At 46.0% G+C, this 23,504-nt stretch overlaps 2 protein-coding genes and 1 long non-coding RNA gene across 3 annotated transcripts; 1 reads left to right on the forward strand and 2 right to left on the reverse strand.

The window, feature by feature from the left end:
* Positions 1 to 837: 837 nt before the first annotated feature.
* LOC310881450 (myeloid protein 1) lies at positions 838 to 5,971 on the reverse strand. The gene is made up of 7 exons (XM_083798815.1): positions 5,815 to 5,971; positions 5,130 to 5,262; positions 3,998 to 4,152; positions 3,226 to 3,396; positions 2,319 to 2,442; positions 1,620 to 1,774; positions 838 to 1,075 (listed from the first exon to the last, which is right to left on the reverse strand). Exons 1-7 carry the CDS (start codon positions 5,858 to 5,860, stop codon positions 885 to 887), a joined length of 975 nt encoding a protein of 324 aa, XP_083654941.1. The 5' UTR covers positions 5,861 to 5,971; the 3' UTR covers positions 838 to 884.
* A 4,135-nt stretch (positions 5,972 to 10,106) lies between these two features.
* LECT2 (leukocyte cell derived chemotaxin 2) lies at positions 10,107 to 12,969 on the reverse strand. The gene is made up of 4 exons (XM_083799097.1): positions 12,809 to 12,969; positions 11,507 to 11,603; positions 11,156 to 11,301; positions 10,107 to 10,626 (listed from the first exon to the last, which is right to left on the reverse strand). The coding sequence occupies exons 1-4, from the start codon at positions 12,852 to 12,854 to the stop codon at positions 10,460 to 10,462; spliced, it is 456 nt and encodes a 151-aa protein (XP_083655223.1). The 5' UTR covers positions 12,855 to 12,969; the 3' UTR covers positions 10,107 to 10,459.
* Positions 12,970 to 14,861: 1,892 nt separating this feature from the next.
* LOC310881644 lies at positions 14,862 to 22,084 on the forward strand. The gene is made up of 3 exons (XR_014572487.1): positions 14,862 to 14,935; positions 20,615 to 20,822; positions 21,034 to 22,084. It is a non-coding gene; the product is annotated as an uncharacterized lncRNA (long non-coding RNA).
* The last annotated feature ends 1,420 nt before the right edge of the window (positions 22,085 to 23,504 follow it).

Raw genomic sequence — 23,504 nt, forward strand, 5'->3', positions numbered from 1 at the left:
AGCTAACTAATTGGGAAGCTAATTTCTGATGTTAATGTTGAATTTTAGTTTGTGTTAGATTTTAGTGTCCATGTGGTATGAGAGTATCAAACTACTGGGCTGCATGAAGTAGCATTAATTCTGCTTTCTACACCCCTATTTTTTGAGTGCGTAATGCAAGCGTACAGTTTGAGGTTAGAATAGCTAAACCCACAAAGAAAAGTACAGAATCTGCCCCTGAAGGGCAAAGATTCGTGGGGTTGTTCCAGAAAGTGCCGCTTTCAGTGAGAAACCTGCAGTAATGCACCTTTTCTACCGCATGAGGGGGTGAGCTGGTCTCCAGGCTTGTGGATTTGGCTGACTCCTGCAGAAAGCTTATCATTACTGGCTGCTACCTTCCTGACTGTCTCGCAAATGCAAATTCCGAGAAAAACTTGCTTTCTTTGCTTTTGTGGTATGCCTTTGCCATCAAGTAGAGGAACCAGTTGTGGCACGACACCTCCAAACAGCATCTTTTAGGCCTGTTGGGAGTGTTTCAGTAACCTGCCCTCAGTTCAGGCACCTTTAAAAGCTGAAGTAATTTTGCTTTCAGTAACTTTGTTTGCCAAGGTATAGTAAAGGTTGTAAATTAGCCTAAAATAAAATATTCCCACATCTCCTGGTACTTAATAAACAGTACCAAGCTAATAGCTGGCACAGATGGTAATGTTAGGGCCTTGCAGTATTAGGTGAGGCCCAAAGCATTGAATCAGCAATGTAAGCTGCTGTTGTGCACACTATGTAACTTTTATTCTGTATGGAACGTGCCTTTTTCCTTACTGTTCAGACATAGACTGTCCATGTGAGAACAAAAACACCTTCTGAATGCTGAGATGTATTTATTCAGAATTTCCTACATATCCATTTCACTTTCTTCTCCCTTTCCCCTTTTCCAGATTGCCAGTAGGATCGGAGCGATCGCAGTTCTCAACGTGAATATGGGATATGATCCCAGGAAATACTCTCTGCATTGGCAACATCCTGCCAAGGACCTGTCCCTTGATAATTCTGCCTTGGTATCTGATGGGGTGGATGCAGAGTAGTTTTACGCAGAACCCTGGTGAAAATGAGAGGAAGAAAAAAATCAGATGACATGAATTTGTTCTGTTTAAAAAAAAAAACTTATCCTTTTCACTAAGGCAGCAATAGTGGAAACACAAAAATAGCAAAGATACTATACTATGGTCTTAAAATGTAGATAGTGGTCAGAGCTGCTGGCTTGTAAGAGAAGGGAGGATGAAGGGGCATGGAGAAGTTGGGAAATCTTCCTTTAGTAGAGAGAAGAGCTTGAAAGACATTCTGTGGAACTCAGGCTCCCTATTTTTAATTATTATTTTTTCCCCTGCAATTTGGACCCTGACTTCAGTAGTTGTAGAGGGAGAACTAAATAATGGGTCATCGAATTGAGATCTTGCCTCACTGTACTTGAGACTGGGTGTCCTATATTGCATTTGAACAAAGGAGCAGAAATTTCTGAATGTAAATGGATGGAAGATGGCTGGAGACATGCACTTTGCTTAAAGAGTTGACTGCCTGTCAGGGATCATATCTTACGTGAACTCAAGACAAAATGAAACACTAAATGAAAAATAGCTCTTTACCTGATCCCCTAATTTGGACTCCATCATCAATGGCGTTTCCGTTGTGAAAGAATTTGATGGGTCCGGAGAGCTCTCCAGAAAAGGGAGCGTACACCGTTGCTCCGTCAGCACAGATGACATCCACGCCCGTGTGCTTTCCTCCTTTACCACCGCGTCTGAAAACGACCACACGATTAGAGAAGTCTCTGCCAGGCCTAACGTTTTGTAGAGAGAGGTCACTGAGCAAGATCCGAAAGCAGGTTATTAGCACTAAGATAGCATTGATGTTGTTGACTGTGGCAAAAGGATCTATTAAAATCGGGTAGATTATGTATGGTCTGTTATCTATGGTCTGTTAAAGTTGTAGCTTTGGAAATGGGGGGGAGGGAAACGTATTTCTCACTAGCTTTGAAACAGAACAGTCCAGTCACAGAAGTACTGGTTCGAAGGAGCCGGAGAGGACACCTAGGCTAACCTTCAGCTTGAGTCAAGGCCATTCCCAACGCCAGCTCGGGCATGGCTTTGCCTCAGCCACAAAACCTCCAAGCACAGAGGTTTTCTGAAGCACCAGGGCAGCCTGTTTTGGTGCTGCATTACCCCTGTAATGAAAACACTTCCTGACCAACCTAAACCCTCAGAGCTGTATTTCTTAAAGAGCTTGAGCAGAGTTCAGCTCTATTTCAACAGAGCAGCAGCAACAACCCATGTGTTTAAGGGTACCTTGGAGCCCCATAGTATCCACAGCCGTAGTTATCACAGCCCCTTATCTCGTTTGTAGGATTCCCAGCACATACAGTTCCCCAGTGAATATCTTGTTGTGGGAATGGTGGAACATCTGGAACATCTGGATACAAAAACAGGAAAGCAGAGGTAACTTTTAGGTTCATTTTTAAGTATTTCATATTTGCAACTACTACATTTTCGTATTAGGTAGGAACATACTGGAGTTACATTCCGTACATGCAATTGATGTTTCCTCCACAAAATTTGTCACCCTTTTGGAAATGTAGGTACAGCGTGCACCTCAGGCTACATCTTAATGTTTCTTAATCAGGACTGGCTGATATAAAGAAAATACTTTAAAGAGAAGGGAAAAAAATAATAAAGGATTATCACAGTTGTAAACTAGTGTATAAACTGAGAGTTGGGAAAAGACTCAGCTCTCTTTCTTATTTTTTTGTCCAGGCTGATGGGTTTGGAATCCTTAACTCCTGTTCTACATCAACACCAAAATCTTTAAATTTGTACTTGAAATGAATCAACCTAAAGTCTGAGCTAGATAACATGTCATATTGAAAACCTTGCTGGTAGCTGGAAGGTTAAAAAAGATGTCTGACTCAGTTTGTTGCTGGGACCTGATGCTGCTGTGTCATGGGGGGGCAATGAGAAGTGAGAAATAAAACTTAATAATAGTTACTAAATAACAGTTCTCCTAAAAATAGTTCTCCTTCCTATAACATGCTCTACAGTCCTGTTTATATGTATAATACAAGTTTTCTTTCTTTTGGATGCTGCCCTTAGGAAGACTGTTAGGCAGAGACTCGTGCTATTTGGTATCATCCTTATTTGCAATTAAACATCCTTCCATCCATTATACAACTTATCCTGTTTGGTTGGTTGCTTTTACCAGGTGTAAGGAGAGGAGTAGGGTCGGAGCGGTCGCAGTTCTCAACGTGAATGTGAGACACGATACCAGGAAATACTTTTTGCATTGGCAGCATTCTTCCAAGTTGTTGCCCTCTCTGGATTTGGCCGTGGTATCTGATGGGATGAATACAGACGAGTTTTACACAGTAACCTGGAAAAGATGGGAGAGGAAGCGAGGTCAGGAAACATCGGCTGCCTCTGCTCTTGTGGTGTGTAAGAAATCTTCTGTGCTGGTCTGCTACTGGAGACTGCAAGGGCGAGGCAGAAATGTAGTCAAGGTACCAATGATCCTGAAATAAAAATTATTTAGATTGCTATGGAAAAAGGGAAATGAAGGAGTTGGAAAACAGGGAGAGGAAAACATCCCCTCAGCAAAATTGAGGGCTTCTGATACTTTATTTGTACTCTTTTTATTTATTTATTTATTTATTTATTTATTTATTTATTTATTATTATTATTATTATTTTATTATTATTATTATTTTGGTATTATTTGGTATATTTTCTGTTATCTATTTTTCAACTCCTTTCTTCCTTCCTCTCCAAAAAAAGCATTGGGAAAGACCTGTATCCTGCTGGTGCTCTTGGCATTTCTGAGCAGCAGAGTGGTTGTGCTTCAGTATAGGAACTGGAGAGGGTACAAGACTAAATCAGCACTCTGCTTGGCTTGAAGAGCCGCAGATATGTATGTCTTAAGCAAATAAGAGTATTGCCTGTGCCTGCCTCCCGATGTGTTTGCTGCTGTTACTTGCCTGACCCCCTGATCTGCACTCCATCGTCAATGGCGTTTCCGTTATGGAAGAATCTGATGGGTCCGGAGAGCTGGCCGCTGAACGGGGCGTACACCGTCGCGCCGTCGGCACAGATGACATCCACGCCCACGTGCCTTTCTCCTTTACCGCCCTGCCTGAAAATGTAAATACGGGATTATGCAATCTGTCAGGCTCTGTATAGGTAGGTTGGATTGCACAATACATGAAGCATGTCTAAAAATTTAAATGGTTATATCTGCAGTGAAAGTGGAAAACGTTAGTGGCTTCAGTCTTTTTTTTTTTTTTTTAATTGCAAAATATTTGTATTAATCTGTCCTGCTGTAAAGAGGGACAAAATTTCAAATTTTAAGCCTGTTTTTAATTTTAACAAACTCACGGGACATTTCAAGCTGTTACAGCAAAGTACCCCGCTTCTGCCCCAAAATACATCTGTGTCGGTGTAAAATAGAATTGTATGTCTGGCATTTTCTCATTTAGAAATTCATAAATTGCATGCCGAAGATGGGCAGTTTTTGTAGGGCCTGAACATCTTTTAGGACAGTGTAGCCTTTTCTGTTATGAGGTGCCTACTTAGAGAAATCGATGCCTGCAGATTTTTGCTTGTTCAATCTAATCTGCATGGCTTCCTATAAACTCTGTTGATGAATGCTAGTTAAGTATCTGGTCTATAAGAAACAAGAATAAATTACACTAACCCTTGAAATATTTTCCATTACTGTTACTGCTATTATTGCTAGTATATGTAGTAGTCTTACTTCTTCATCCCTGTGTCTGTTAGTTAAAATAATAATAATGTACTTCAGCGAGATTGCCAAGTAATGTCCCAAGGATGAGTAAGAGATCACACAGAAAACCATATTCTCTCATTCAAAGTGTAAAAGAAATATTAATAAATGGTAAAAAGGCAGAAATATTAATAAATGGTAAAAAGAAAGATGCTATCAGTGATTTTATGTACTGCTTAGGTCTTGGTGAAAGAAGGCGAAATAGTAGCAAGCCTTTGATTTTTGAAATATGTTTAAACTTGACCCTATTTTCTCTGTGAGAATTTGATTTAGGTAGGCAACAACAAGCTCCACGGCGCCACGATCCCGGTGCCCGCCGGGGTTACCTGCTAGCGCCGAAATTGCCACAGCCGTATCTGTCACAGCCTCGGATCCTGTTGGAAGGATTCCCGCTGCACAGCTGTGCCCAGTGCCTGTGCTGTTGTTGGGGAGGGTGGACGTCCAGCTGCTTGGCGAAAACTTCACGTGTAAAAGAGGAAAATAGAAAAAAAAAAACAAACAAAAAAACCATATTGTTAGCGCAGTGCAAGAGAATGAATGAAGCTGCAACACACAGTGTTTAAAGTGGGAGATGTGCGAATGGTTCATGAGCATTTGTAATTTCACAAACTCTATCTATGAGAACATTGTACAACCTGTTTTTTATATATATATATATATATATATATAAGGTTTTGATCCCTTTCCTGGAAGCCTTGTGTCTTAATTATTATAACATACAGAAACTAAAATAAAGCAAAGATTTAGATACACATTTCAAATATTAGTTTCTGAAATAATTCCAACTACTCACTTTTTTCGTGAAGCCAGAACACTTCAGTACAGCTCTAACTCTAAATGCACACCCTTTTCTACTTTTTATAATAATTATGCTAGTACACATTACCATAATTCTTCATAAAAATAGATTGAAAAAGCTTAGCGTTATTTATGTCGGAGAGAATTTCAAAAATTCATGAGTGTCTGCCTAAAAAACTCGAGACGAGCTGCAGCAGAGTGATCTCAACTCACCAGCGGACAGCACGCTGACCAGGGCGATCAGGCTGAGAGCTGGCATTGTGTGGCCGCTTCCCCGGTGTTCTTCGATCAAATCAAAGACGTCGTGTGGTAGCTGCCTTTAGTATTTATGTGTTTTCGAAGGCATACATCTGTTGTCTTGGGCAATCAGCCCTGAGCAAAGTATTACAGCCCGGAGCAGGCGGTGTTGCCATATTAGGCACTAAGGATGTCCACAAAATACAGCAGTTAGAGCCGGTTGGGAAAGGCAGATAAAATAACTGGTCTCTTAGCACACAGTAACAGATGGAAATGAACAATCCCACATTTCAGGAAGCTCTGGTTGAGCCATTTCTTAACACCTTTTCTTCCCCTTCCTCAAGTAAGGGCACACGTAGGCCAAAAATGGTGGGAACCAAGAATATGATCCAGAGGATTCAGCTGGTGGGAAAAGAAGGGTGAAAGTCCATGTTTTGTCTTGTCTTCTGTGTGCACAACCTGTGTGTCCTTCACTGCTTGCTCCAGTACCTCCTCTCCTGGTTTATGTGCCCCTTACAGCTTTCTAACATTGAACACATGAGGGTGTAATGTTTGGTGTAGCACAGATACTCACTTAGGCTAAGAAATGCAGATGCTTTTGCACGGCAGCCTGTTTTTCCTGTTCATCTGAAATTATCTCCTTGTCTGGATATAGATCCATGAAGTCTTTTAACGGAAACCCTGCTTTTTGACAATGAAGTGCTTGTTAAAACATCTTCAAATTCTGAAGCAAACAGTTGCAAACCAAAGTCGCATTGCATAACTGACGCAGAGTTAAAAAAATCATCTAGGTTTTATAATGGCTCATTTAGCATTTGCTTGACTTCAGCTGTTAAGCAAGCTAGTTAACATCTTATTGTTCCTTCCAGCCAGTTTTTCTGCACTACTTATAGAAAAGCATTAGATTTTCTTTATGAACAGATCTTATTTAATATGAAATTTAAATAAGTACAGAGCTTTCGTATAAGCTATCCAACACTCCAAGCTACAGTAACCTCTGGAAGCCCTGCGCATTTTCTTCGGAGGAGAAACAGATGTCTATGCTGCACTGCTGGTTTGCAAAGAGTGCAAATTGTGTTTTCTCAGAAACTCCCTGCAACAAGCAGCTGGAGACAAATTCCTGCCTTGTGGTTCCAAGCTCTTTTACAGCCAATATTTAACCCCCAAACAATATTTTAGGCCTCCCTGGAGTTATTACAAGCGGCTTTAGTGATTTTATCCCTGCTGCTTTCTCCCCTATCCTGCCAGAAAGAACTGCTGTTTTTCACACTCAGAGCCACCAAACAAGTATTTATATAAATACGTTATTTCCAGCTTTCCAGGCTTATTCGCCATCATTTCTCAAGCTATTTACACTGCACAGATGGAGAGCTGCATCCTGCCAGGAAGAAATGACCTGAGATTTAGGAGCCAGATTATGTTTTTCCATGACCCAGGTCCCTCACTTCCTCTTCGACTTCAGCACACTTTGAGATGTCATCTAAAGTTTTTGGATCTTAGATTGCATATATTTCTTAAATTACTCTGAACTTCCAGCATGCTTTAAAGTCGCTATGACTGTCCATGTAAAACACTTGTGCATGCCACTTCACTTCCACAGCTGCTGCCTGTCACCTATTTCAGTCCCCAGTCACCTTTTTGAGGCCAAAAGAGCCCAGAACCCCTCTAAAAAGGCAGTGCAGTGCCTGAAGGCCCCCAGGCTCTATTCAGAAGACAGAAGGATGAATGAGGAAGCAAGGTGGTGTGTCAGATCTTACTCCTGGTGTGGCTCCCAGGTGTCAGTTTGCACTCACCATGTTTTAGATACATCATTAGGCAAAGTTCACCTGCGGCAGACCTGCTTTGAAAAGCTAAGGATTTTTATAAGGTTTTGTGAACTCTTAATTTTCCCAAGGAAGAATTTACAGCACCTCAATCTGCTCTACAAAGTCTTGCAAAGGGAAGGCCGGGGGCAAAGCCAGCCAGCCCGACTGCTAGGCAGGAGCACAGAGGTGCAGCTGCTATCGGAGCAGAGGCACTGAAGAAGCTTTACTCCGAGTCCTGCTTTGGTATTTTATAAAACTGCTCTCAGCTACCTGTTCTTTGCATTTTTTTTTCCCATTTCATTTGCTTACAGAATTTACTCCAAATTGCTTGTAGCTCTGTATGTTTATTAAATTTTCTTTGCGAGCGATCTTAACAGCATTGTGTCTTGTTCTCTCTCGCTAAAACATGTCAAAATGCCATTTGTTACAATAACATGTCTATCAGATGTCTGGTAAAGCATCCTTCTAAAAAAAACGAGTTGTGATGCATGTGTCGCTGCAGTTTAGGTTTCTCACTGCTTTCCCTGTCCTTGCTGGGTGGGCTGCAAGGTGCAGACCTGTCGCCTGGGGCCTGAGGCAGCTCTGAGCCAAAGCCGGTGGGATTCCCGTGTTGGGCAACAGAGACGTCAATATAACAGTCGGTAGGTGCAGTTGTGAAAGCAACCGTCTGGGCACTTAGCACACCCTAACAGAAGGATATGGAACAATCAGGGAGTTGCACAGCCCCGGGAGCTGCACTTGCACCACTTCCTTCCCCGCGGCAGGGATCGGGCCCGAAGGTGGGGGGAAGCCGCCCGCGGGGCTGCGAGGAGCGCTGCAGGTCTTATTTCTTGGTTAGGTGCGGGTGTTGCAGCTGTAGGGCTCTCTTTCTAGAGCTGTTTTACAAAACAGTGCCCTTCTTGGCGAGCCTAGGAACAAATTGGTACTGGGCATTTTCCTTCTGGCTCAGCTTTGTACAATGTGTCATTAAGGAGCCTTAAAGACTGTTTCTCTGGGAAATAAATAATATACTTTGTTCTAATCGTTAACAATCAAAGTATAATTTAAAATTTAGACATAGAAGAATTTACTTGTGCAATTAGCAGTGTGGGCTTTCATGGTGAAAATCAAGCTGGCAGAATGTGAACCAAATTGCTCTCACTGTGTAATCAGGCTTCTGATCACTTGAGCAGGCTGAGATAAGAGAGATTTGGTCACAATGACTAAATAAGCTTTGTCTAAACAGCTTTAATTGTAGTATTGCTGGAAAATCAGCAGGCTGTGCTCGTTGATCAGCCAGCCACAAGGCATGTTTGGCCATGGCACTTAAAATCCATGTCATGCCGTAGGAGATCTGAGTACATCGCCTTTCTTTGCTAGCTTGAGCTGAAGACAAAGCCCTGAGCTGGTGCACAGCTCCGGTTGAAGACTCCGCCTCAGATTTATTTTGCCTTTATTGGTATATTTCCTAAGCCCAAATTAGGTTTTGACACGGAGAATGGAGGAACAGAGAAGAAAACCTTTCTTCTACCTATGCCCTGTCTCTCGAGGACATCGTTCTGGCTGAATCCTCCAAAAGTCCCTTGATGCTTGGAGAAAGAAAAGCATGAAAGAAAGCAAAGCACAGCGAGTCGGTGCTTGCTGGGGGCCTTCCCTTTGCAAATGGGAGAAGCTGGTAACTAGGTTAAAAACTGGGATGTTCACCAAGCGAAACCTAACTGGGAACATTTCCTTTCTCTGGGAAACCAACTTCCTGCCAAAAAAAAAAAAAAAAAGGAAATTTTGATCTAAATTGGAGAACACTGAGGACTTTTGCCGGGATGTTTCTACTCTCATTTAAAGGTTTTTTTTCTTTTTTTTTTTTTTTTCCACAGAAGACTCGGGTATATGAACTGGGCGTTGTGGCTCAGTGTCTCTGCAGGTTTGGGCTATACATGTATCTGGATGTGCTGATGTTTTATTCATGGCAAAGCTAAAGTGGCTCCTGGGGAAGGGGAATGGGACACAGCGGGTTCAGAATTTTTCACAGATGTAGCACATGTCTTTCTGTACTTTCTTGTAAAAACAAATCTGCTGCTGGGACATACACAGCTCCCACTGTAGCAGCTCCCTTGCTTACCTAAGGTTGCAGTGGCTTTAATAAATCCATGTGCCCACAGCTCCTGTTGAGTGCCAGGAGCGGGTTGGTAGCACTGCCCGGGAAAGCCCTGTGCTGTTAACAGGACTCTGTTCTCTTGGGAAAGACTTCAGCTGATTTGCTAATGGAAAGAAATGCCTCACTTGGACAAAAAGAAACCTAAGCTTGGCAAAGCAGTCCCGAAGCAGGAGTCTGGGGAAATGGAAAGAGTTACTTCATTAACCTTGTTTTACACTTTTTTGTGATGGGCCCCAGGAAAGATTTGAGTTTCAGCTTTATCCATTTTTTTCCCCCCATCTGCAGAACCAAACCCATATCTGTGACGGCACCGAAGAGATTCAAAGCAATTTCTAGTGAAACAGCCCTTTAATGATAAGACTTTCCCATAGGTGAGCAAAGTGAGGTTTCTGGCTTAGTGAGGGACCGCTGGTGTTTGGTGGCACAGCGCGGCGAGGTCCCTGAGGCTCTGTGCCTCCCGCTGCACGCTGCGACCGCGATGTGCAGGGTACAGAAATAGCTTTAAAGCATGTGTTATGTATCTGTGTTAGGATAACTACCAGCATTTTGCTTATGAATACTTATGGAGCCATGGAGAAGGTTCAGTGGCTTCCACTTTGCTAGAGCAGCCACCAATGCCCAGGCAATTTAATGAGCAGCCAAGGGAGGAGCTGAAAGCTTTGCGTGGACGTGCAGCCTCCCTTTACAGGTTGGAAGTGGGGTTTGTTAAGTCGCAGTTCTGGATGTGGACGTGGGACGTGATCCCTGGGTAGACGCTCTGCATGGGCAGCAGGACGCCGATTTTCTCTCCCTTCTTGATGGTGCCGCTGTACTTGACGGGTTTGATGTAAAACATCTTAATGCAGAATCCTGGCAAGAGGGAGGAGAGAAGAGGAGAAACTGTTGTTCCTATGCAGTGCTATAAAAGCCTGGCAAAGTCATAACATTCAGTAGCAAAATATAAACGACAATAAAATGATTTGAGTTACAGCAGCAGGAGACATTGCAGAAAATGCTGTGATGTTCCTAGAGCATCAGGAAGAGAGAATAAGAAAAGAGATAATTAAATATGGAGGAGATTTGGAAGGGGATTAAGTTGGGTAGAACTGCATCAGCAATAAAAGGCTCTTCCTTTAATCATCCCAAATGTGCCAAGGGGCCAGCTCCATCCGTTAACCTTTTTCACAGATGTGAAATGCCATAACGTGGCATCAACTAATTTTCCTGCATAAACAGAGCTTGGCTTTCAAAGATGCGTTTTTTGTTTGGGTTCGTTAACAGGCAAACACCCTGCAGCTCAGGCAGTGGTCACACGTTGGGGCTCCGCTTAAAATCCGATAAACAGCCGGGAGCGTTTTGCAATCAGGGGTTGCAAGCGCACATCCTTCAGCTTGCCTACCTGCTCCTGACAGCTGGACGCCGTTGTCGATGGCGTTGCCGTTCCCGTAGGGCTTGGCCTGTTTGTCGATCTTCCCCGCGAAGGGCGCGTACACCGCCGAGCCGTCTGTGCACACCACGTCCACCCCTTTGTGCTTCTTCCCTCCCCTGCAGAAGAGCAGACCCCGTGAGCAAGCAGCGGGTTGGTTCTCCTGCTGCCCCCCATCACCCTGCCCTGCCCCGAGCTCCAGGGAAACAGCCCCAGAGCTCCAATCTCAAAGCTCCTCCACCCCACCCCGCTCCCCCCACCCCTATTTTGTGCTTATTTTTATTAAGAAAGCTTCAAGTGCTGTCCTGTCTTCGTGGCCCGGACCTGGGGGCGTCGTAGCGGCCGCAGCCGTGGTTGTCACAGCCTCGGATTTTGTTGGAGGGTTGACCTGCGCAGATTTTCCCCCATTGGCCTGCGGCAACTAGAAGAGAAGAGAAGGTGAAAGGCAGCAGCTAGGAAGGAGATTTCCCCACCCATGTTGTTTAACGCCTGCTATTGCTAAGTGCCACACAGAGCTCTGAAAATCTAAAGGCCTGGTTGAAAGTCTGTTGAAATTAACAGTAAAGTCCCTTTGGACTTTGTTGTAAGCGTGGCTCAGGTTCGTGGAACCAGATAATTTGTTATCTTTTAATGGAAGTTAATTTTAGGGATGCTGTGAGATATCTTTGTTTTATGCTCTGTGCAATGACACTTGAGGGTACTTGCAGCAGTGACTTCAAGGCAAAGATGCAGAACAAACAGTTACAGAGTCGCAGAACCACCTAAGCTGGAAAAAACCTTCAATACCCAGTCCAACCACCCAGGTGATGGAGAACGGATCCAGCTTTCGCTGTCGTCACCCACAGCCAAACCCCTGCTGATAACACAGCCCCAGCCTCACCTGAGAGAGGAAGAGCTTTGTAGGGGAAACGGGGGGACAGGGGCGCCCTCCTTTACCTTCTGTAAGCCTCGAAGGGCCCCAGCCTCCCCCACCAAAGCACACGGGGTGCCCAAGTGGTGCTCTTTGGGGCTGGAGAACGGGGCCAGTATAGCAAAAAAGCAGCGGGCTGGGGTTTGTTTGTGTGCATCAACACCTCGCAGGCACCAGCCCTGCTGGCGTCGGGGAGCATACACAAATGGGGAAATTATACGCCGAAGGACTGGTGTTAAAAGGTGCAGGAAACCTCTGATGCCTTCCTCAAGCCAAGCAGCCCTTTGTTCTAGGTGTTCTTCATTTATTTTAACAAATCATGTATTCTTTATAGAAGCAAAGGTGATGACATTAAATGCACAAACACCTCTGGGAACACCCTGTGCTCAGCAGGCTGACCTTTGAGTTAAAGGCTTTTAAGAAAAAATGCGTGCTGTTAGCGATGGGTGCGCCTCAGCTGACTCTGTTCTATTCAAGCAGTGTTAATTCTCCTACAAAATTTTACTACAACTCTCTACCATAACTAAAAAGGATTTTTCGATGTAGGTTTCAATGCAGTGTGAGACAAGTGATTTTCAAAAGCAAAAAATGGCACAGAATAAATCAGCTCCTAGACTTCTTAAAGAAACAAACAAAAAAAAAAAAAAAAGAAAGAAAAGAGAGAGAGTGTGAGAGAAGAAGAAGAAAATGCGTTTACAGCAATTGAGCTAACTTACCACTGGAGATGGCAATCAGCAGGATGAGTGCTGTGACTCCGTGCATCTTGATGTACCTCGAGAGCTCTGCTTTCACAGCAAAAGGTCCAAACCACTTTGCTTTCTATTTATACATCCCAACAGAGGCTGTATCCCGATTTTTCCAGCCAATCAGAAAATTTACATGACATCAGCGTTTTTGCTTGCAGATTGGGGCCAGCAGCAAGAGTTGCCAGCAGCCCATGGGCTGCACCCCCAGCCTGGCTGATCGGTGTGTGCAGGCTCCAGCCCGTTTAGCAACACCAGCTGTGTGTTCTTGTTTGCTTTTGTTTACAACAAAAAAGAAGAATTTTAAAACCAAACATTAAAGACAGTTTGTAACTAGTTCTCTCCGTTCCTGCCTGTTGCCCAATCCTGATGTTTAGCAAGATGCCACGGGTGGAAAGGGGGAAAAGAACTCGAATATAAAAAATATATAAAAAATATATATACCTTTGCCGTCCCACCATGGCTTGGAAGGAAATTCAGGCAGGTGGGCACAGCTCCGTGCCTTATGCAGGAAAAACTCTGTGTGTCCCAACTCTGGTCAGGCAGCCCATGAGACGGGACCCCCGATCCCCATTCCTTCGTTAATGCATCCCAGATATTGCTTTGTCCATGATGACAAACCTGCAGCGCTAGCGGCGTGGGCGATGTTTACAACCTTCACTGTTCCTGAACGGACAAAGTGCAGGACCCTGTGATATCGTGGCTGAGCAAATTTACGGGAAACGGAAGGAGAAGGGAGCAGCGGAGCATGAACAAGGCCAGCTCCAGAGTTGTTTCTGGGAAAGGAGGGAGTGGGATACCTGGTTTATAGCCAGGAGCTGGAAGTTGTTATCTGCTTGGCTCTCTGGCTGCCCGGTGCGTGCTCTTTGGTTTCTCTGTGCAGAAATAACCCCGTGCCCAGGTTGGACGTGGCTGTGGGTCAGGGCTGGCTCTCAGCCTGAATGCTGAGATGTGATCATACCTCAACCATGTCAGATAAACTTGTATTACCTTAAATCCAGATTGTTAATTTCTGATTTTGTTAGCAACTTACCAATCAACGTCAAAGAGGAGAAAAGAATGACTGAAGCAATGCTGTGCATTTTTCCAGAAGCTAAAAACCAGCTTTCCCTCCATATTCTCTTGCTAATAAATATCCTGAGGGATAACAAACCCTTTTTCAGCCCCCTTGGTTTCACGTTGCACGCTCAGTATAGTACAACAGAGGAAGCGTACCATGGTGAGACATGGCGGGGGAACCCACCAGCTTCTCCAAACACAACCCCGAGCCCTCTTGGCCACTGACCTGCTCCATTGCTGGCATTGCCCTGCAGTCAGAAGGCAGCAGCCGCAGCAGCTGGCTCCCGCACCTACCCTCTGGTAGGGGGGCCACCGGTGCCTGGGCACGTAGACCTTACAAAACGGGCATCTGCCCTTGTTTCACGCAGTTTGCACAAAGAGCTTTTTGGAAACCTGGATTCCCGGGTGGGATATTTGTTCCTCCGGGGTCTTTTAATAAACTGCTGCCGTGCTGCCAGGGAGACTGCTGTGGTCTGCAAGGCAGGCTCCCCGTGCCCCTCTGTGAGACCCTTTGGCTTTGTTTTGGTTTTGCTGAGTTAGAAAGTTTCAGCAGAGCTAACTGAGTGAATTAAACACGGCAAAGACTGAATTATTTGCTGACATTTTTTGTTATTCCCTCAGATAAGGATCAGAGAGGTAAAGAATGACTAACTTGGGTTTGGCGTGAGCTGTGCAAGAGCAGCTGATGCCTCGCTTGACTTGCGTGCGTTTGCAGCACTGCCTTTGGTGGGAACTGCAGCCTTGCTCCGTGTGAGCAACGCTGCGAAGACCGAAGTACTGCATAATAGCTGCCAGTTTCTTCATGTTTTGCTTCTTGCTAGCTGTAGCCAAAGTTTATTATTATTATTATTATTGCTGTTATTATTTTGCATAAAATCAGCCAGAAAAGTGGCAGCAGTTGGCAGTTAATTTTGCATTGCTTGCAGGTGTGTGAAAGAATTAAAGCAAGGAGAGGGGGAGCAGGGCTGGGGGTTGTGCTTGTGGGGGGCTCTGAGGAGCTCCCTGGGGGAAGGAGGAAGGATTCAGGAGTCCCTGTGGCAGGTGAGTGAGGCTTTTCCTCATCTCCTGTAGTGCTGGGAGCTGCTGAGAAGCAGGTGAGGTGGGTGGCTGGGTAGTGGCTGGTGGCCTCTCCTGCAGGGGAGAGGATCAGTAGCAAAGCAGTGATCTGCTCCCATGCAACTGAGCACAATCAAATCATGTGTAATTCAAGTAAGATCAAATTTAAACGGCAGCAACATTAAATCTTAGTCCCCAAAACTCATCAAATGCACTAAAAGCAATTTCCAAAGCTGTAGCCCTGCTGGGATCTAATAAACTTTTCATTAAGGAGGAAGCGTTTGACTCAGCCCCTCATTTAGCAAGATGAGGGTTTTTTTTCCCTTGTGGAAGGCATGCAAATAGCTGTAATAATTTTATTTCTGCTTTACCAAGTACCAAGGCATGACTGAGTTTGTCGGTGATGCTCTGAAGGATAGGAGTTCTCAGCCCAACTAGCTTATACTAAAAATGCTCTTAGTTCCTCTCCCCTAAAACCTGCAATTTGGAGGGTTTAACACAAGCACACTGGGTTTTGCTTTACAGGAGTTACTCAGCATATCAAACTAACAGACAGGAGCCTTCCCTTTTCTTCTGGTTATCAGTTATTACATCTTGAAACACCTAAATATGTTTGAAAGACTTTCAGATCAAAGTACAATTAAATCCCAGGGTAGAGGCAGATTGCAGTAAAGACGAGAGGGCACCTTGGTTTACCTAGGTGTCAGACTTACCTAAACATCCATTTTTTTGGTGGTATTGCAGTTGAATTTCTAATGTGGAATTGAGGGAAGTAAGCCCCAAGGCATGGAACTGCAGATGTTTGTTATCAGTGGCTTTTTCCCTTTTATTTTTGGTGGAGGCAGATGCTGCGTGTGAGCTGCCCGAGGGGTGCTGAGCTGCGTGCCCCCCTGTCAGCTCTGCTCTTCCCCTTGCTGGGTGTCTCCTGAGTTTCCCAGGGGCTCCTGAGGACAGGAAAGAGGGATTGAGTTAGAAAGCTGTCCATGATGATAACTTACTGCTTCTGTTAATTCTGTTTAGCAAACAAAGACATTGGAATAACAGGGCATGCCAGAGAGCGCTCTGGTGTCCAGAAGCAGTCATTTCATCTGCCTCCTGTCTCTGATAGAGCCCTGGGACCTTTAAAGAAATAAGAATTATCTTGTCACCAAAAAGCCTCTTTTTTTCTTAGGGGAAACATTTTTGTTTCCAACGTGTAGCGGATTCCTGAAATGCACCATGCAGCTGGCGTAATGGGCACTGAGGGAAAGGATGGTAATGAAACCCAAGTTAACTAATGAGTGTAATTTAGAGAGACTTTATTGCAGAGTTTTGTGGGAAACAGTTTAGAAACATTCAGCCTGTGGAAGAGAGGGGTGTTGCGGTTCCTCAAGAAGCCTTGCTTCAATCTGTGGAAACGCACGGTGGTTTTTCGTTGGTTAACGCCAGCAACCGAAGGTCGGGTGCCCCCATGAAACCTTGCTCCTTTCTGGAGTCTCTGGAGCTTTGCGGGCTTCCAGCAGGCTGCCTCCAGCTGTTCTGCAGCCTGCCCTTCGTGAGGATTTGTGCTGGGCCTTTATTTAGCCCCTGAAAGCTTTAAAAGCGCTGGATCCCTCACAGCTGTCTGACCCCCAGAAAGACATCAGGTCATCGTCCCCAGGCTCCCTGTGTCCCCAGGGGGATGCTTGCCCTCTGCCCCTTCTCCATCACCTCTGCTCTCATCTTACTGATGACACTGGGAGCATCCTGGGTTTATTATTATTATTTTTTCCTCCCAAAAATGTTGGGCAAGAGATCTCCTTGGCGGGGCTAGGAGAGGAAATGGAGGAGGACCAGGGAAGGCAGCTCATGGGGGGCTATGGGCAGCTGCCGGGGCTGCCTCTGCCCTCTGATGGCAAACAGGAGACTGCAGCGCTGCCGAGCAGCCCTCCCTCATCTCCCTGCATCTTTCTGTGCCTGTGTGTAGAGATAGAAGAGTGTGTGTGTGTATATAATATACATATATATATATATTTTTTTTTTTGCATTCTTCCTTGTTTTGCTCAATCCAGCCCCACAAAGCACTGTCTCAGCTCTGGTATTTTCCAGCTCTCCATCTCCGATGAAGGGAAACCTGGTCCCAGTGCTGATGTTCACGGGGATGCCCACCTGCCCTCTGGGACTGGGAATAACAGGTCCCCTACAGTCATTTTTTTTTTTAATTTTGCGTTTTTGCATGCCCTGCCTACGTGCTGAGGAAGGGCTGTGCAGCACAGCCTGAGTCCCCTGCCTCCCCCAGGGAAGTGCCCTTTACCTGATGGGAAGGGTTGAGCTGGCTGCTGCTGCTAACAGGAGCTTGCAGGCAGTGACTCCGTGGGCAGAAATGGAAAAGTCGCTTTGCTTTTCCTTCCCTGCACATCGCTATGTCCCTGTGCCCCCTGCAGCATGGGGCTGTGCTCCAGCAGCTCTGCTTTCACTTACAGCCATTTATCTCACCGCAAAGCCTTCACTTCGAAACCCCGAGCCTTGTTGGGGCACCTGGCGTCTCCCCCGCTCAGGAGGATGACAACTATAAAAAACCACCACCAACAACAAGGGATACAGCTGTTGTGGTGACTGTTACTCTCCCGTACCCAGCAGCTTTTCTTTTACTTTTTAAGAGGGCCGATCACCAGATTTTGGGAGGCTGCAGGGACAGCCTGGTGCAGGAGCCGGGGTGGCTCTGGCTGATGGCGTTACCCTGGGGCTGGCAGAGCCCTGCCCTGGCAGAAATAACCTCGCCTGGTTGGGGATGGCCCCTTGGCAGGTCTCCGAACGGAAACCAGATAATCGTAAACCACTGTCTAGCCTAAAGCGCTGCGAAGTGTTTAAGCTATTGTATTTCTGTGGCTCGTTCGAAGGTATTTTAGTGGTGGTGGATAGAAGTGCTGACTCTAGGCCAAGTGATCGCTCCTGAACGCTGTGGTCACAATTAGGGAAAATGAACCTTTTGCTGAAATGCATGCTGGGGGAGCCTCCCTCCTTGCTGCTGTCCCAACCTCCTGGCGCAGGGTTTGCACAGAGGAGCGCTGGGCCTGGAGCACAGGTAAGGGGAGAGACAAATGGGGAGAGGAGGGATGTGCTCGCCTCGACAGGCCAGAAAACGAGGTCCTGGGCTCCTCGGAGTGAGGGGACACAAATGTCACGGCCAGAGCTGACTGCTGAGGCCACCCAAGTTAATTCTCGCTTTAACTAGAAAGAACGTCACGTTTAATATAAGCACCACCAATGAATATCTGGCTGCGACTTTCTTCTGGGCAGCCAGCCTCTGGCTGAAGGTATCCTGAGCACGCCTGGGGTCCTGCCGGGTGCATTCGAGGTGAGGCCGCTGCTTTGCGACACCTTGGCTATTCCAGCCCTGTCAGCCCCCTCTGCTGAGTGTGTGCCTCAGGTATGATAGCTATGTGTTATGGTATGATAACTACTGCGCCACTAAGAGGCGGCTTGCAAACAGCTCCCTCTTGTCCCATTAACTCCACAGCTCATTCCCTGCCCCGTATCTTATCGCTTGGGCTGCTAATAGGTTTCCTGTATGGCTTCTCTTGGAAAAGTCTGTCGTGCTGTGCAATTTCCTTCCGCTGGCTGGTGAGGGTTAATTAAAACTTCCCCAGGCTCTGTAGCCTTGATGCAATGAAGGCTAGGGATTTTTTTTTATTTTTTACTTTTAGGAAACAATCGAGTGTCTGCAGGTAGTCTGTGTGCTCCCACAGCTCTGATAAGGAATTCCTGCTTGTTTGCAAGGTCCTGCTTGGACACAGATATGGTGTTGGTGGTGGTGATGTGAAACGGGGGAGTGCTGTGGCTGTGGAAAACCTTAGATCCCTCAGACTTTTGTGGGGGGAGGGAGGAAGCCCTGGGCTCCTTGGGTGGGTGCTGGGTGCTCCTTGGCCCCTCTGGGGTGCTTCTGAGCCAGCTGCGCACAGAGCAGGGGCCCTGGACATGTCCCACCTTTAGGAGTGCCTTGCTCCTGGATGCTGCTGCCCGGCTATCCCCTGAGCCCCTTTCAAAGATAGCATAAAAGATAATTATTTGTAGTTATTGCCGGAAACAGAGCTAGCTGCGCATTCACGCCTAGTCGTGGCTGATGCAGGATTTATTGCTCCTGGTGGCCAGGGCACAGTTTGCACCACTGGTTGTCTCTGGCTGGGATGAGAGATGCCGTAAGGCACGTCGTGACTTCATCTGTGCTGTATCGTTGGAAAGATGATTTTTAGGAAATAAAATCTCTTGTACAAGGCCTGTCCTGCATGAAGCCTGTCTGAAGCTTGCCTGAATGTCTCCTCTCAGCACGCTCCAGCAGAGGGTGCAGTAGCTTTTCGTGTCTGCCCAGCTGATTTTCAGGGAAAGGATGACTTCAGCCCTCACCTCCCTTTATTTAAATAAGTAAAAAGGGGGGCAGGGGGTTTGAAGGGGCCTTTCGCTGTCTGAAAACTAAAATTATTTAATGTCCATATCAAAAACAATCTAGTTACTTTTAGAGAAAAACATAACAGTATTACGGTTCCTTCTGAGGTCTCTTTGATTTACAACCATGTGTAACATCTATAAATAGGCAACAGGGCAAGGAGAGGACAGGAGGCTTGTGCGTCCTTTTATATTTTGATATGCTTTTAGCAATCCCTTATGTATCAAATTGTGTTGGGGTTCTTAAAACTGTCATTGCTTTCTGGGCTGCACTGTGCAGTGTCTGCAGCTTGGGCAGGATCCGAAGCCGTGCCCTTGCTGCCCGTGGGGTCGGGCAGGAGAGACTTGGTGCCGCAGGTGCGAAGCCCTCCCGTGTGGGACCGGGTTCAGAAGTTGCTTGGTTATGATCCTCATACCAACCACCCATGAATAATTCCTCTGCTGCCAGGGTCAGCTAAACACTGCTGGGGAATTGCCAGGGATCAAGCAGTTGCTTTGGCCAGCAAAGTCACTTTTGACCCTATTTTTTTTTCTTTTCTCTTTTCCAAGCCCAAATGCTGGTCCAGGGGAGGGGAAAAAAAAAAAAAGGAAAGAAAAAGAAAGAGAAAAGCAGGTGTTTTGCCCTTTCTTGGGCAGAAGCACCACTGGTCTGTTTTGGGCTGCCTCATGGCATGGTTGCCCGGCACATTGCTGCCTCTGTGAAAAGTGGCAGAGGATATTTTCCCCGGATTGCAGACCCAGGGTTGATGCTGAAGGCTGAGTGGATCAAGGCCTTGTTATTCTCGTAGCGGTGAGCGTTTTGGGCTGAGTTTACCCGCTGGCGAGCCGTGCGATGCAAATGCCAGAGCTCCAGCAGGTTCCCGACCCCTTTGCAGCGGAGTGGGGATTTATTCATTTTATGGTGCCAGTTATGATTGACAGCAATTGGCATGGGAATAATGAGGACTGCAAAAATCATCTGACGGCTTGCAAAATCTCCTCTTTGCAAATATCTCGCATGCAAACAGAACATCTCAGATGAGAATGGGATTTCATGGTCTTTTTAAGGCCTGGAACATTGTAACTCAGCGCAGCCTAATTGGATGCAGCCTCCTAATTTAAGTCTATATTCTCTTCATAATGAGCTACGGATCTAAATTAAATTGTGCTCCCCGTGAAAAATATTTGCAACCTCTCCTTGCTGCATGCTGTTTACTGAGATTATTGAGGGGGTGTTGGTGAGCGGGTTGAGAGCCTTGTGCCAAATTTATCCCTCTTGCACAGGAGGAGAGCCAAGCCCTCGGTGATGCTGCGTGCTGTCTGCACTGGGGCACTACACCCCTTGCTGCCTCAGCTGCTGCTGTGTATTCACCTGATGAGGGCCAAAAAGTGATCGAAGTCCTACAGAAACTGCACGGAGCAATTCAGCTCCCGTGTTCAGGCCCACTGCTCCCACTGATGTCTTCAGGCGATGCCAAGGACCTCGGCTCAGGTCTGAGTATGAGCAGGGACCATTTGCTCTTCTACTCGTGTCTCTGTGATTGTCCATGCGTTTTGAGCTATCTCCAGATAGCATTAAAGGGCTTGCTAATGTGTTGGGAAAGCCTATTTCTCTTTTTAAAAAAAAAAATTAAAACCCCCACTCATTTAAAAGTGACATATTGTGTTCATATGTGCCAACATGATCCTTGATCTTACACCAGGACTTAGACGACTTCTATGGAACCTGCTCACACAACCTGTCTGCATATACGAGGCGCACATTCTGCAGCTCCTTGATGCTCCTCTTGTGGTAGAAAGAAAAAATGAGTCACTCCTGCTTCCTCTCCTCCTGCACTGTGAGCAGGCTGGGAAATAGGGTGGGCATCCCACATTTCTGAGACAGGAAACCAAATTCTTGCTTCACCGTTACGTGTGATGTGAGACAAGGCTGGCCCCACGGGAAGGGGCAGCACTGTCGCTTCTGAGGGGTGTTCCTCTGTGGAAAGGCTGTGAGCCCTCTTTGCCATTGAGGACACCCCAGAAAGCTGTGCCAAAGCAGCACAGAGGAACGTGATCTCCAAAGAAGGCTGGGATGAGTTGGTGTGGAGGGCAAGATGAGATTATCCAACCAATTTCTCTAAGCAAACGCTTGTCTTCCTTCTTCCTCACCTCTCATGGCCCCTTGGTTTGGAGAGGAGCCTGTGGTACTTAAATGCCTCTGCACAATTTGAGCTCCCATGGCACTTCCATTGGGGAAAGAACCCAAAAGAGCACGAAGGTTTCTTACATTCTTGAGCAAACTGAAAATCTTGTTCAGACACGGAGGGAGAGGAGGGGAGCTGCAGGTAGGAAGGTGGGCTCTCCTGTAGCGAACTGGAGGCGTGAGCTTGCCCCTGGCAAGGGGCTGCCCGCTGCTCAGCTCTGATGGAAAACAGGCACAGTAACCTTCAGCATGCTCCTTGCTGGTAATTAGTGGGGGACTAATTAGTACTTGTAGGCCAGAGTCCATAGTGGGCATTTCCCTAATGATCAAAAAGCCATGGCGTGCAGCACGGACTGCGTCCTGCGCTCTCCATCCCCCTGGGGAAGGAAGCCTCGCACTGCTGTCTCGCCACGCTTCCTAACAAAAAGTTCAAATCCTAACTTAACTGTATATATTTTCTTCAAAAGTGGTGAAGCAATGTTTTCCTACTGAAATATTATTCCACCCCTCCCTGCGAGCAAGCCATCATTTTCATTTTCTTTGAAAAACATACTTCTCGTTTCAGCTCTCTCTGCTCTGGTCTCAATTTTTTTACATTTGCAGTTAATTGCCTACTTCAAAGAAAAACAGAGAAGTCTTTGATTTACTAGATTGGCTAAATTCAATATCTTTCCCAGAAACAGTGGCTCAGTGTTTCCTAACAATAAGTTCAAATGTTTGAGTGATATAATTTCCTCACTTCTGACACTCGTCAAAATCAGTGTATAGCGTCCAATTTGGTCTCCTTCATATCCCAGTGGCAAGCTTAGCTTAAATTTTATCCGCTTTAAACAATACTTGTGTTTGCCACACAGTGTCCTAAAGCTGCAAGGTCTCAATCGTGATACGAATAACATGCACAGTTGGACACCTACATTAAGTATGTATGATGAGATCACTTCCAGTAAAATCTTGAAATGCAGTAATGTGAAAAACATCTGGTTGTTGTGCATTTGATTTAAAGTTGGAAGTCCTGGACAAAGGGACTATACATTTATTAATGAGTTCTGTGCTTTATGGAGGTTTCCATGCAATTTACTCATTAGACTTCAAAAGCAGGAAATTATATGACATCTTGATTGAAATTAGCTTATTAGACATCAAAAGGAGGAAAATATTACATATCTTAGTGGAAATTAATTATAAAAATTATATATTTTATTAAAAATCTGAATTTAACTTAGCAATTCTACCCTATGAGCCCACCGCAGGCGCAACGTGTGTGTGTTTGGGTGTGTTTTTTGTGTGCCAAAACCAGAGGAAGATCCGGAGGTTGGGATCTGGCCACGCCGCCCCATTCTGGGGGACGTACAAGGGGCAGGGAGCCAGGGGCTCCCATGGCACAATCCCACGGCAGTGCCAAATGCTTAAAGCCACGTCAGATGGCTGCGTGGCACCTCCTGGAGAAGCAAGGACCAAGTGCCATCTCTGCCATCACCCCGGGCTGGGGTCAGTCCCTGCCATAGCTGGCCGTGGCTGCGGGACCCCCCCATTGCGGTGTCCCCGTTCGTGGCTCCCCAGCAAAAATGTGCGGTATGCCTGAGGCGTATCAGTAGCGAGCAGCAGTATCCATGGAAATCTGTTTGTTTAGCAAATTGAAGAGAGGAAAATTCAACAGAGATGGCCAAAGGAATGAATTAGAGCTGCCCCTTGGCAAGCGCGATATAGAAAGCGGTGTTATTTTTGCTTTAAAACAAAACAAAAACATGTATGCATGTGAAATTGGTAATTTTTCAGTCGTCGCTGACAGTCCGCTCTGAGATGTGGAAAATATTTGCGGGGACGTTGCTATGTCTCCCACGTTTCGCTTGTGGTCCCACGTCACCTTGCTGAGATGGGCGATCCTTGCAGAGCCCAAACTGTGGGGGCTGCTGAGGCGGGGGTCCCTCGGCTTGCTCCCCATCCTGTCCCTCAGCTTGGTCTCTGTCCCTCTGCCACCTCCCAGCCATG

The sequence above is a fragment of the Anser anser genome, assembly GCF_964211835.1.
Source record: "Anser anser genome assembly, chromosome: 14".
NCBI lineage: Eukaryota > Metazoa > Chordata > Aves > Anseriformes > Anatidae > Anser > Anser anser.

Coding starts and splice junctions, on each gene's coding strand:
- LECT2 (XM_083799097.1), bottom strand. CDS start 12,854: ATGCACGGAGTCACAGCACTCATCCTGCTGATTGCCATCTCCAGTG. Junction 11,604..12,808: donor GCTGATTGCCATCTCCAGTG/GTAAGTTAGCTC, acceptor CTTCTCTTCTAG/TTGCCGCAGGCCAATGGGGG. Junction 10,627..11,155: donor CGTCCAGCTGTCAGGAGCAG/GTAGGCAAGCTG, acceptor CCCTCTTGCCAG/GATTCTGCATTAAGATGTTT.
- LOC310881450 (XM_083798815.1), bottom strand. CDS start 5,860: ATGCCAGCTCTCAGCCTGATCGCCCTGGTCAGCGTGCTGTCCGCTG. Junction 5,263..5,814: donor GGTCAGCGTGCTGTCCGCTG/GTGAGTTGAGAT, acceptor TTACACGTGAAG/TTTTCGCCAAGCAGCTGGAC. Junction 4,153..5,129: donor GGCAATTTCGGCGCTAGCAG/GTAACCCCGGCG, acceptor TTACATTTTCAG/GCAGGGCGGTAAAGGAGAAA.